Source organism: Camarhynchus parvulus, chromosome 5 (assembly GCF_901933205.1).
Source record: "Camarhynchus parvulus chromosome 5, STF_HiC, whole genome shotgun sequence".
Classification (NCBI taxonomy): Eukaryota; Metazoa; Chordata; class Aves; order Passeriformes; family Thraupidae; genus Camarhynchus; species Camarhynchus parvulus.
This window is the reverse complement of record NC_044575.1, coordinates 39,957,617-39,971,256: the sequence shown is the minus strand read 5'-3', so window position 1 is coordinate 39,971,256 and position 13,640 is coordinate 39,957,617. Positions and strand designations below refer to the sequence as shown.

At 46.0% G+C, this 13,640-nt stretch overlaps 2 protein-coding genes across 2 annotated transcripts; one reads left to right on the top strand and one right to left on the bottom strand.

Moving 5' to 3' along the window:
* Positions 1 to 472: 472 nt before the first annotated feature.
* GSTZ1 (glutathione S-transferase zeta 1) lies at positions 473 to 13,634 on the bottom strand. The gene is made up of 9 exons (XM_030950359.1): positions 13,535 to 13,634; positions 10,488 to 10,539; positions 9,840 to 9,907; positions 8,938 to 9,018; positions 8,359 to 8,484; positions 7,751 to 7,826; positions 6,885 to 6,937; positions 5,571 to 5,620; positions 473 to 4,822 (listed from the first exon to the last, which is right to left on the bottom strand). The coding sequence occupies exons 1-9, from the start codon at positions 13,553 to 13,555 to the stop codon at positions 4,696 to 4,698; spliced, it is 654 nt and encodes a 217-aa protein (XP_030806219.1). The 5' UTR covers positions 13,556 to 13,634; the 3' UTR covers positions 473 to 4,695.
* LOC115904731 (acyl-CoA-binding domain-containing protein 6-like) lies at positions 2,282 to 3,606 on the top strand. Its single transcript, XM_030950360.1, has 3 exons — positions 2,282 to 2,375; positions 3,062 to 3,159; positions 3,305 to 3,606. Exons 1-3 carry the CDS (start codon positions 2,326 to 2,328, stop codon positions 3,517 to 3,519), a joined length of 363 nt encoding a protein of 120 aa, XP_030806220.1. The 5' UTR covers positions 2,282 to 2,325; the 3' UTR covers positions 3,520 to 3,606.
* Positions 13,635 to 13,640: the final 6 nt, after the last annotated feature.

Here is a 13,640-nt window from a genome sequence, read left to right as displayed (position 1 = left end):
GGACTCAAGGATAGCTCATGCAGATGGGAGGGGATACTAGGGCATCTGTGCATATAGAGGGGACAGCAAAGGCATCACATCTGGCATGTCACCAGGCTGAGCTGACAGCATAGAGTGCCTTATGAGATTCTGGGATTATACTTGAGAGCACTCTAGGAGCTAAGGTACAAGTTATGGAAAAAGATGGAATTTTAAGGGGTAAAAGCAAAAGTGCAGTTTGCAGTCTGTGTATGGTGACTGTTTGGGAAGTGTGAGATACAATTCCAGTGCCTTGTGTCTTTCTGCACCTCACTGGTCTCTTTCACCTTGCTATTCCCCATCATTCCTTACAGATACCATTCTGTATGAGTTCCCTCTAGCCCTGAATCAAAGGAGAGGAGGAGACAAAGGGAGCAAGATTTTGTGTAAAGATTTTATTGTATATTCTTTAAATCTAGAGCAATCAGGAGCATTTTTGAACTCCCACACCATGTGTCTGCTGTTGCTCCCACAGACAGTGATTTATGGCTTCCCATGGGTCTCCAGCTACAAGATGCCATGCCATCGTGCTTGCATGGTCACACAGCCACCTACGACCCTGACACCAAGCGGATCTACATCTTTGGGGGCATAAGGGAGGACAAAGACTACAGCAGCATGTACATTCTGGACACTGTCACCTGGAAATGGCTCTTTGTGGCTGTGAGTACTGCATCTCTTCCAAGACAAAAGTGCAGGAGGAGTGGCAGGTTCTGCCTGAATGTGGCAGTCCATGTGCACATGTCCTTAGTCCAGTAGTCTTGGTCCACTGTTGGTGTAGGTTGTCTGAGATGCACAGTTGGGTTTGACAGGTATTAGGAGGCTGTGTTGAAAAGCCACATGCTGAACAGAAACCAGGAGCTGTGCCTACAATGAATGAAGCATTGGGGAAAAATGGTTGCTGCAGAGGGCTGTGCCTGACCAAGCTCAGTGGTGGGAGGTATTGTACAAGCAGTGGAGGGAAATAGCCTCTTGTTCTATATGGTACCATTGAGGGCAGCACCAGATGCTGAGGTGAAGAGCCAGTCTTCTCAAATCAGGAACTGCCCTGAGTACAGCAGAATTCTGAGCCCTTGTCAGCATGGGACTATCTGTCTCTTTCCTGGTAAAGCACAAAATGGCTTTTACTGAGTAAGCCTGGATGAGATCTTTCTGTTCCCTGCCATCTTCTGAGGAAGGTGTGGGAGGCTGACTTCCTTTTCTTATCAGAGCATTCTGGTGGTGTAGAGCATGCAAAGAATGTACTGTCTGCCTGTGCAGCAAAGATCTGGCAGGGGAGGCAATAAAGTGAAAATTGAGACTTGTCAAACTCATTGCATGATGTGAGCCCCTTTCCTATGGGTCACGCAGCAAATAATGCACTTCTTGTAACAAATACATATTGAAATCTTTCTAGGCTAAAGGGAGGATACCAGTGCTCACCTACCACAGTGCAACTATCTACAACAAGGAGCTCTTTGTTTTTGGAGGAACTTTCCCCAGAAAGGCATCGCTGGCAGTTGCACCCTGCAGCAATATGCTCTATGTCTTCAATCCAGAGCATGAAATTTGGTATCAGCCCATTTCAGAAGGGGAGAAGCCTCTGCCTAGGCTTGGGTGAGAGTGCTTTTAATTCCAGCTATCCAAAATAGTGCAGGAAACCTCTGCTTATCTTCCCTCCCACACCAGTGTGATTTCTTAAATATTAGGTGATTGGTCTCCACCATGTATTCTTTAAGGCAGGGCTGTGTTTAGAGCAATGGGATTTTCAGTACCTCCTGTGGTGAATCCTGATGGGATTTTGTCCCAGGTGTAGACTGAAGCTATGGCAGCCCAGTAGAAGAGGCCAAGGCTAAAATGGAAGTTTTGGGAACTTGCTGAAGATGTTTTATTAATTTGCTTGCTCTCTGCCCAGGCACTCAGCTACTCTATTGAAAAACAAGCTGGTGTTTTTTGGGGGTCAGAGAACTTCTGTCTACCTCAGTGACATGCACATTCTGGATCTGGGTAAGAAAGTCTGTGCCTTGGGAAGTTGTTTTTCAAGACAGGGACTTGGGAGTGAGGTGTCCTCAATAGGAAAATAGCAATAGCATTATACAAACTCCTGACTAGGCAATGGAGATGAAAAACTATGGGTTAAAAAAAAAAAAAAACAACCTTTCTGGGGCAATAAGGGAGGGAATGAAGAAAAAACAATGGCTTTTTTGGAAGAAGCTGGATAACAGAGAAGGCAGAGGCATTGTTGATGTGGCAGAATATCTAAGTTTTTGTCTAGTTATGAGGCTGAGGTTTTTGGACATTTCACCTGCCTTTTCTCTGTCAGGTTTCATGGAGTACACATCAGTCCCCCTCCTGGCAGGACAGCCTTCTGCACGTAGGTAAGATTCTATTGCAGACCCAGGAGCTATCTTCTGTCATTTCTCTTTGAAGCCAGGTTTAAACACTGCTTGTGATCAGACCCAGCTGCATATATCTGTTCCACTAGTCAAAATACAGTGGATCTTCTCTCCACTGTGGGGTCAGGAGTTCCTGTGCTGTCCTTGTTGGTGCCTGTATGGTGTAGGGGGATATTCCTTAGTCTCCCTGGAAATCTGTCTTTCAGGCTAGGGTCAGTTTTCTGTGGTGTGCCACTAAACTGTATGGCCTGCTGTTTGGTCTTCACAGTGCCTGGAGAGGTACTGTGCCACACAGAGGAAGAAACTCCTGTACCAGGACTATGCTGTTCCTACAGGGACAGAATTGCTCACTAGAACAATGACCTAAATCAGTGCAGAGCCCAGCTACCCTACTATCTCACCCCACAGAGCAAAGCATAGGAGTTTTGATAGCTCCTTCTGAGATAATGAATTGCTATTCAGGTCTGATTGTGGCCTGACTTGCAGAGGCAAACATCTCTTTTAGGGTTATTCTGCAAGTCAGGGCAGAGAGAAGCAGAAGTCAACTTTCTTCCTGCAGCTTAAGCCCCCAACCTCCTGATGAAGTCTGCTAATCCCTGCCCATTGCTGACAGAGGCCATCCCAGCAGATTTTGTTGTAGTCACCTTTTGACTTTGCTTTGGTCACAGCTTTCATGCAGCTCTGGCTGTGTCGGACCAGAAGGTTCTGATCAGTGGAGGCTGCAATGCCAGAGGAGCCTTGCATGATGCCTTTGTCTTCCACCTAGGTGAGTGACTTTCCTGCCCTGTTTTGATAGCTGAAGGTGACTCTGAGGCTGCAGGAGTGTTTCTGAACACCAAGTCTAGTCCATTTGTCTTGTCCCTTGCACTAGGAATGGGCTTGTCAGTATTGATATCCCCTTTCCTCTTCAGATACTCTTTCATGGAGCACAGTGATCCACCACGACCTCTGCTCTGTTCCCCGAGCTGGCCACACATTGCTTGACCTGACTCCTGCCCACTTGATGGATATGGACAAGGAGAACAAAGAGGAGCAGAAGCTGCACACAGTGTTGGTCTTTGGGGGCTCCAACTGTGCTGGTACCTTTTATAACAGCACCCTCAAGATCCAGCTGGACCTAGGATAACTTCAGATTATTTTGATTCTCAGAATGAGCCTGAGCAGCAAGGCTCTTCACCAGGCTAGATACAGATATGGATGGCAATAAATGAGTCCAAGCAACTTGGCAGTCCAGGTATCTGTATGTAAGTGAATGGCACCTTGGTACAAGAGATTGTGGGTTTGTAAAGTCTGAAGGCCATGGGTATTGTTTTCCTAGGGTACCTGATATACAGTATCTGAGCTCCCATGCCAAAACATTCAGTGGGATCTGAGCTGACTCTGCACAAGAACACAGATAAAGGTTATGGGTTCCTTTCTTGCCCTACAGGTTTTTAGCTGGAATTCCCAGGGTGCTTTCAGCTTTGTAGGTGACTTAGGTGTTTGGTTTCATTTGAGATGAGTGGAATGGTATTTACTGCTGCTATTTTACAGTAAAAGTGCAGGCATGATTCTGGTTTGGAGGGAATCTGGGATGGGATTTCCTTGGGCAACAGTCTGCAGCTGAAGGCTAGGAAACCACCTAGAGCAGTATCTGATGATGAGAAAAAGAAGAGAACATAATTTTCATTGTAGGGGAGAGAGCTGGTTGCGCCTTGCTGTCTAAGGCACCATCACCTGGCTTTGCTCTAGGCAGACCTTTTATAAATTCCATGTGACTGCTCTTATTGCAATGGGTGACAGAGCTGCTAACTTGGTTCTTTCAAGACCCCAACAGGGGTTATCTTCCATCAGAGACTAGATCTGATTGTTTATATCCATGGAGCTGATGACTGCTGTGGCTCTGAGGCAGCTCCAAGGATAAGCACACTGTGTACACTGATTCCTTGATGCTCTTTCTGTAGGCGGTAGAAAGAAGTAGCCCCTGTGGGGAATACAGAATTGACTCAATGCCTCACAGTTGTTTGTGGCCACATTCCCCAACCCAAAGCCATACAGAGGGAACTTCTGATCATTATGGATACTACTGCTTTAATCTGCTTCATGGAGATAGACATAGACGAAACTAGTAGCTGCAGGTATTCCAGCACAGGCATAGCTCCTGTAAGTCATCCACACTATTTCCAGGTCCTCTGTCCTTCCCACCCAGATGAAAGGGAAACAATAGTACTGGGGTATCCTACTAGCACTGAAGTCCTACTCAGCCTGTAGGTGTTGTCTTCTTTATCATGGCAGCTTTCTAGATTGAAGGAGTAGAAAGGCTTCAGGCTCGCAGCTCTGCAGGAGTATCTGGCTGCCGGGAAGGGTGGCTTATTTTGAAGGCCTCTAACTCCAAGAGAGCTTTATTTATTCTGGTTATTGTGGGATATGGACCCATGTCCACTTTGAATCTGTAAAAGGAAAATAATTTGCAAAGTACTATGAGTTGGAGAGGCAGTGCAGCAGTGAGCAGAAGTCCAGAGCAGTGTGATAGGCCTGCCTCGTATGGGAGAATCTCACAGGCACTTACACTAACAGAAAAGGTTCATCTCTGTAGGTTTACAAACAAATGCTAGAGAGATTAATCAGTGCCTGGAGAGGTTGTAAAGTCTCCTTCTCTAGAGATACTCAAAACCAAGCTGGATGCAATCCTGTGCCACTTCCTCTAGCAGGGAAATTGGACTGGATGACCTCCAGAATTCCCTTCCAACCCCAATGATTCTGTGATTGTGTGATTTTCACCAGATTTTTATGTAATGTGCAGCACAAGGTAGGAAGACGCTGCTTTTCCTGGAATCATGAAGCCACTACTTGTATGGGTTTAAGCCTTTAAATAAAGTCTGATTAATCTTTTCCTCCTGTGTGCAGTGTAAGAACAAAGCAAATAGGGACAGAGAACACAGAGTGTGGGCAACCTCAGCTTTTCTAAGGTCATAGATCAGGTTTCTCCAGAGGCCTCTAAGAGGAGACCACAATTCATTACTTCCAAAAGAGACAGTATTTATGAAGTAGGAAAATTCATGGAGAGAAGAAACATAAGTGGATAGGGCAGGCAGGAGAGATACTTTCTAACAGGCATAAGGAGCAACAGAAGGTAAGCTCTGACAGCCCAGCCTAAGTAGGCGTGTTGAAGAATATCTCAAACTTAGCCTTAATTACCTTTCAGCATTGGCAACTTGAGGCACTAAACACAGATCAGCCATGGAAACCTGCAAATATAGCAGAGAGAAGAGGTTAGAATAACTCAGAGCCTGTCCCCTCTCACTTCCCAATGGTGGCGGACTTTAAGACCAGGACAGAAATTATTTTAACAGCCAGTACAGAGGAGTTGTCATGATGATCTAATTATTTAATTCAGCATTAATATTACAGCAACAGTACAAGAAAAAGAATTTAATTGCAGTTACTAGGAGAAACCATAAGCTTTTAGGGAGCTTTATATTTACCAGCTGATCATTATGACCTCAAAAACACTGTGCTTCTATGGCACCTGCCTCTAAGCAAACACATCTGCTGGCAAGCTGCAGATGGAGGTGATGGAGGGAGAGGGGTGCTTGCATGGCTGGAAAAAGTTAAATAAATTTTGCTTGTTTGCACTGCAGGAGTATCAAGCAGGTCCTGCCAATGTCAAGACATTGATATGTGATAGGGTCTCTGTACACAGGCTCAGAGATTTGCAATCTGAAAAGAAGACTTAATGACAGTGCTGCTGGCTGCCTGTCTGCACAGGCAGAGGCAGCAGCTCCCACCCTGCTCCCCAGGTCACAAAGCCCTGGGTGTCTCTCAAAGCACATGTTGTCCTCCAACATTAGATCTTATAAGTAGCTTTTGCCTACCAAGGGCTCCGTAAGGCTGCTCCTAGACAATCCTCTGCATCCCAGAATAATGCAGGAGCCTTCCTTTTTTCCAAGGCTTTTATAGGGAAGATCTTTTGCCTGGCAGCAGAACTAATAAATGGAAAAGGCCAGAGCTGCCTCTAGTTTGGTAAGGGTCAGAACAGCTTTTATGTGAGCTCTGTGAAATCTGTCCATGTTAAAACTGGATGATCAGAGCAGAAAAATACAAGTTGGTTAAATGTTCCATAGAACAGAGCTAAGAACTGAACCCATGTTTCTTGAGCCAAGCTTTGCCTGTATGACAGGACATGTTGAAGTCCAAATCCCATAAAGATGAAATGATATATTGTCTTTTTCCATATCCTCTAGTACCAGCCAGATCCTAGCTGCAGAATCTGGCCACCAGCAGGTTATAGGCAGGGACAAGTAAACATCTCCATAACTCTCTGCTAGTCAGTAATGGCCTAAGTAGGATCCATGCAGCTGTTCTTTGTTATGGTGAAGGCACTGCATGTAATTCTAGGCACTGGATGGGGTTGTGCTCTTGTCTCCTCAACTAATTTTCTTTCCTCTTTTAGGGGAAGATACTGGGCTTTTCAGTCTTGCAATAGCACACAGGGCTCTCTTGGGTACTTACTTCATCCCCCACACAGTAGCGGCCAGCAGTGTGCTGCAGAATCTGCTCCAGTGCTGTCAAGAGAGGTGGTACACTGGAATGAGGCATTGGAGAGTCAATTGAAAGGGACACCAAACACTTTCTAGACTGGGAATTAGGTACAAGGGCATCTTAACCCTGAGCAGAGTATGAAAAAGGAGCATTCTGGGACAGAAACTGGAAGGAACAGAAATCTTACTATAGTTATAGGAGTCTTTAGGGTCCTTCAGTCTTTTTGTACCCAGGGTGATTTCAGCTGCTTTAGACAATGCACTTGAAATACTATGAGGGTAATGTAGAAATACGTGACTGGGGAGGGGAAAAATGCAAAGGTTCAGTCAGTTTGTGTCTGTCAGGAAGTGAAGACGGGCCTGTCATTGTGGCACATGGGGGAAAGGATTTTGAGAGAACCAAAAGCACTTTATTTCTCTCAAAAAGGCAAAGAAATACTCTGCTACTTGCTAGACTCTGTGGGAGTTTGCTATTAGGTGTCCAATTACAAAAGCCTATCTATATACATGAAGAACTTTAGAAGTGCTGTGAGCCCTGGTGCTTCAGAATGAATCAACTGCTGCAATGTGCAGGATGGCACCAGGCTGCTTCCCCTCTTCCATGTGCAGCAGTGGAAGTGTTCTGTGCCTATCTTTGCTCTGAGATCCTGGGGAGCTACCAGTCCTGGACAAGAGACTCTGGGCAGGAAGAGCACTCTCTCTGCCAGCAAGGCAGGACCCCAGCACACCAGCCTAGGAATATCTGTGGTTCTACTTGAAAAAGGCAAGTAGAATGCCAGTGGTGCAGCATTTTGTAAGATCAGCCAAAGTACTGATCATTTTGGATGCGGGATGTACCTTGAAAGCCAGACATGATACAGTTCTGAGCCCATTCCATTTTTTTCTCCCCCATTTGTTTCAGGACACCCAGGTTCTGTGAAGGCAAAGCAATCTCTAGGTTAGATAACTACTGCTGGCTGGATCTTACCCACTCAGTCATCCAGTGGAGGAAAGGGGAGATGAGGAGTTGCCAAGGCTGGATCCCTGGCCTGAGTTCACTTGGTTGGGTCAGCCCTGACCTCACCTGCACCAAATCATGCACCCTGCTGTATCCTTCTCTTGGCACTACCCTTCTGTAACAGTTGCCAGGGTATCCCTTTGCCTCTTCCCTTTCAGCTGCTCAATTCTCTTCTTCCTAAAACATCCTAGACTCAGCAGTAAAACCATATGGATTCAGCTCTTTCTGGAAAGAACCCTGGGATGCTATAGAATTTGCTCTGTTGGAAATACAGTATTGGTGCCATCGGTATCTAAATCAGGCAGAGGTTAAGCAGATTTTATCTGCTAGCACACCAGTCTGAAATTCTGCCACCTGGTTGGCTGGCAACAATTTAAGGAGACTGAGAATTTCAGAGACAGAAATCCTTTCAGATTTTCTCATTTGCACGGATCTGACACAGCATTACCTGGAGTGGCTGAATGCCAGAGGCAATGTGATCAGCGATCATTCTGACTTGGGCTCTCTTCTTTGGATCTTGGGGCAGGAGCCTGGGGTTAGGATGTGTCTCTTCTAGGTAATTAATTATGGCTAGCTGTAATGAACAAAGAGATAATGGGAGGTTATTGTAGAGCCAAGGAAAACTTCACATCCTGGGCACCTGGGAAAGGGGAGCTGATCCAAGAGAATACAAGTTTTTGAATGCAGTTTGTTACCAACCCAAAGAACAGAATAACCCCTCTGACATCTGCCTGTGACCTTGCCATTTGGTCCAGCTGTAACTTCAATGGAGCAGCCACTGAAGTCAGACTACAAACTGCTTAGTGAAAGGTGGAGTTATGAACCAAAGCAGAATTGAACTTAAATCCTTGACAGCAGTTTCCCATCAGGGAATATGTGCTATTTCTGTTCCCAAGTGGGACATAAATGCCACCTCTTTTCCAATAGGTGAGAGCTCTGGGGAAAAAGATGGGACAAAGCCATCCCATACAGACTGGGCAGCAGGCTGGAGTGAAAGATTAAGAGGGATTAAGGGCTCATAACTCACCGACTGAGAAAGGGTGATGCCATCAATTTTCAAGGCTGGGACTTGCTGCATTGGATTCAGTGCCTTGAATTCAGCAGAAAACTGTGGAAACAAACCTGAGATTACTCTACAGCAATAAGAAATTCTTCTTCCTTTCTCCTCCCAGAACCCAGTTACCAAATTTGTTTTCCTTCCTCTTTTTTTTTTCTCTACCTTAATACTAATTTTTGCAGTAAATTATACTGTACTATTAGCCTACTAAGCTCTCACTGGGGCTCAGGGATCACTGCATCCTGGCCCAGACTGCCTTATCTCTTGATAAAGCACCACTGCAATGCCCAGTGGTACTGCATCAGTGCCACCATTACTGTCCCAGTTGTCCAACTCTGCCTTAGCCCATACCAGCCCATTGAGCCAGTGGTACCACAAGGTGCACAACTCCCTCCTATGGACCCCCAAGTAAGGCCTCAGTGAAGATCTCTTTTGGCAACCCACCTCTTCCTTTTGCGGGCCCTTTGCAGCCCCCTGCAATATAATTTAGCATCTTTTGGACACCCCCCATCCCCGCCTCCATGCATTTTCTGTTACTAATTGAATGAGGCTGAGTCTGTTTAAAGTGTGGGCAGCTTCTCTGAAGTCTGTGCTCCAGATATATTCAGTTGTATCATGGTAAGCAAAAGATCTTCAGCCTAATGGATTCAGTCACAAATGTTTGAGAGAGGAAAAAGCCTCTAGTCTCCTGCAGTCACATTCTCCTCCTGTCTCACATGCCAGGGAATACTGGCTGAAAGCAACTGTTAATTACAAAGAAGTCGTGAGGAATTCAGTAACTTTGCTTGAGAACTTTCTAGTGCTAATCTCAAGTCTCCTGATAATGCCCAAGTTCAGTACCCTGGAGAGAGCAGTGGTATTTTTATCCTTACCTGCTGTCCTCCATCCTTAATGAGGTTCACTGGGACCAGGTCATAGGAAATTCCTTTCAGAGCCAGTGCTAGGGAGAGCAGAGTGTACAGCTTCAGACAGCTACACTGGGACCAGCTTCACTGGTAATGGGCTCAGGAAAATGTTAGCATCTACATTTGGAAAAACTACCCTATCCCTCAAGGAGGGTGGCCTGAGTCCACTGAGAAGACAGTGCTCTGGCAAATGAAGGACCAAAGTACTAAAGACCAGTCCTGGTAAAACCACTGCATTTTTCATAACAAGCTTTTCAACTCTTTGCAGCACAGCTCTTCCTGATTCAGCTTACAGAGGGCAGGACCATGTGTTCACCTTTAAAATCTTTCTGTCTCAGTACAAGTAGTGACCATTCCCAGCTTTGCTTCGCTCTCGTGACCTGGGCAGGCCAGAGTCTGAGGTAGTATCATGAAGCCCTCTTATCTGTTCCCCTCTATTCCACCTGCTCCAGGTAAGATGCTGTCTTCCCCTCCCTCCCCATGGGGAGATGCCTCACTGTTCCAGGCTCATGCTTGCTGACCTCTCTGTTAATAAGTGATTGATTAATTGGGTTAGTGAAGGGGAGGATGCTGCAATACTGAGACAAAAAAAGAGAGATGAACACTGAATCTTACCAATTCGCACTCTCCAAGAACAGGAACTTCGGAAATAGCTGTAAAGTATTGGCTGGGGAGAGAAAGATAAAAGGTTATATGCTGGGAGCAGCAGAGTATTGAATGTAAGGAAAAGAATGAGCAGAAGGCATTTCAGGAACTCTAAGACAGGAGAGAGCAATGTTTGGAGGAGAGGGCTTCTTTCTGAAAGTAACTGTTCCTGATCTGGGCATACAGGTAGCATCACTGTCTCTCATAACAGCCTTCTCATTATCCAGTTGCACCTGATGTTTCCAGCAATGCACAAATGACCTTGAAATTATTCCCTATAAAGCTTCCCTCTTTGTCCCTATTCAATATTGCTAACTTCTATCCCATCTTAGATTTCTGAAACAATTTCTGTACTGATTATGCCAAGCACCTGGGTATTTGCATGGTATGAAATAGCTTTTCCAGCCATGCAGGGAAAAGACAGATTTCTTTCCAAACAATAAGAGCTTCTGTTGTTTGAGATGAAAGCCATGAAAACAGACAATTCATCTCTACCTGAACTATAACACTAAGGCAGCCTTCCCAGATGCTTCCACCCTGTCCAAACTCTCACCTTTTCAGATGCCATGGTAAGTGTGTGCAGCTGCCTCCACGAACTAAAAACAACCTCTGTGTTTTCCCTTTTAACTCAGCTGGCATGGGGAAAGGCTTCTCTCTTAAAACCAATAAGGACTTTGCCCCCCAGTCTGTGCCCAGGACACAAAAACCAGCCAATGAGATTCAATCCTGAGTCACTGCAGTCACCCTCTCCCAGCCCTGATATCAAAACCATTAGCAAGATTTAAGCTTGGAAGTGCATTTGGGAACCATTCTTATTTCCATAGCTTTTCATCCAGATATAAATAAGGTGTCTGGAGAGCCTCACAAGCTGTCACCTGTTGCCAATGCAGAAATCTAACCCTGGAGAACAAAAAATTAAAACCAAAGCTGCATGCAGAATTTATTTTTCACTAGGGAACAAATGCTAGCTCTGGGAATGGGCTGCCTTTGCAGGGAGATTCCATAGTGTGCTCCTGTAGCTCCCCTCCCACCAGTATGGCCAGTACAGGGGATTTTCTATTTTCTTCATTGCAGATATGGGAGAAGCTGCTACTCTGCTCTCAGACCAACTCAGTGTAAAATAAAAGATTGCACATTTTTTGTGTCAGAACCTTTTCTTTCCACACAGGAAATTGGTACACATGTATGTCTCTAAATAAACCTGTAATCATGTCTCTCCTTGCTTACAAAGATCCCATGGCATGCCATGGATCTCTCTGTGTCTCTACCCTCCCAAGATGCATAAAAGTTTTTCCAGAGACTTAGCAGCAAGACAAAAGAAAGCAGGGACATGCCCAATTATAGTCTCTCAATAGAAAACCAGAGACACTGGTATCTCTGTGCTCCAGTCCTCTTTGTAAACTTCATGCTTCTCTTACAGTTTAGATTGGCTCAAATAACTTCAAATGAGGTATGTCTTTGACTAAATTACTCAGATTTATAAGTGAGGAGGGAAGAGATGGAAAGTACTGGTAACACTTCAGTGGATAAAGTATTTACTGATTTTCTTAAATTCTCCTGGGATCAGGACATTAGAAATATCAGCTATGTTAATTTTTCAAATGTCTAGCCTGGTGAGTTTCAGGGAAAGAAACAGAAACTATGACTTCAAAAGAAAAAAATAAACCAGTAATGAGATACTAATTTTACTTGCTTTTCCTGAGGACCTTGCTAATGATTTTTTGGCTCAGAAATTCAGGTCCTTCACTATGTCTATTTTGGACTCTGGCCTCTCAGCCAGCAGAGACATTTCTCCTGATCCTCTCTGCAGTTCTTTTTTGGTTTTACAGCCTATGCTATCATTTGGAATAAACTGTGCAATGCTAATTGCCTTGCTCCATAATTTCAAGGCCCTGGGGGATTTCACCAAAAAGTGCATGGAAACCAACCCATCGTTCAGCTGGGAACTGTCTCCAGAGGCTGGGGCATGGAGTGATCTTTTGAGTTCATGCTGTTTTGCTCCTAGCAGCAGGGCAGATCACAGGCAAAAATAATCAGCTAAGTAAAGACTATAGACAGCAGAAATGTTTCATCCTTAGTGGACAGATCCCAGAGTGACACTGTGTCTTCCTCAGAGGAAATGCTGAGTATGGTCCAGGGAAGTCTCAGGAAAGAATTTCCTGCATTTACAACCCTGCAGGATAAAATCCCCAAACCCTGCAGTTTAGACTGGTTGGAGCTGGGATCATAGCAGGATTTGCTTAATGCCTACTGCGAGTTTGGTTCTGTTTTCATTTCTGGCAATCAGTGAGGAAAGTTTAGGCTTAAATACCAGTCCACAGTAAAATTTGGGAAACACAAATTTCTCTGTTGTGAAACATGGAAGTACAACCCCTAACTTTGTATGTTGACCTCTTAGGTTTTCTGTCTTCTTTAGAATAGTACGGTCTGCTCCGGATACCACCTCTTTCCAGGTGATACACGGGATGCACTTGGAAAGGCCAAACCTCTCCCCTTTCCTGAGACCCACCAAGCGCAGCAGCCTGCACACATACACTGCTCCTTCGGGGCTGCCATAGGGGACACCTCAGTGCCCGAAAGGCACAGCTTGTACTCTGCTGCGTTCAAATGGAAAGCAGAAAGAACAGATTTGCTCCTAAATTCTCAGTATCTCTTCAGCAGCACTTGGTGTGAACAGTGCACGCCAATAAAATATGCTTAGTAAGGAGGACGGCTAAAAGCATCAGCACAATGAAGCATTTTATTTAGCACGGGGTTAAATTCCTTGCTTTCCACTGCGACAGAGACACGGGTGCAGGCCGAGGCAGCGGGGCCGCGGTCCTCCCGGGGCCCGACATCCCGGCCTTCTCGGGGCACCACAAGCCACAGCCGGCGACGAGGCCGAAACGAGCGAGGCCCGCGCAGGCCGAAGGCGGAGAGCCGCGGCCCCAAGCCCCGCTCCCCCCGGCCGTGGCGCCGCCATCGCCCCCCGCTCCCCTCCCGCCCCGCGGGGAGAGCGCGGAGCCAGCGCCGCGTACCTTGGCGGCGGCGGCGCTCATCGCCGTCCCGGCCTGCGCTCAGGGCTCGGCGGCCGCAGGCACCGCAAGGCCGGGACTGCATCCCCCGGCGTGCCCCGCGCCCCGC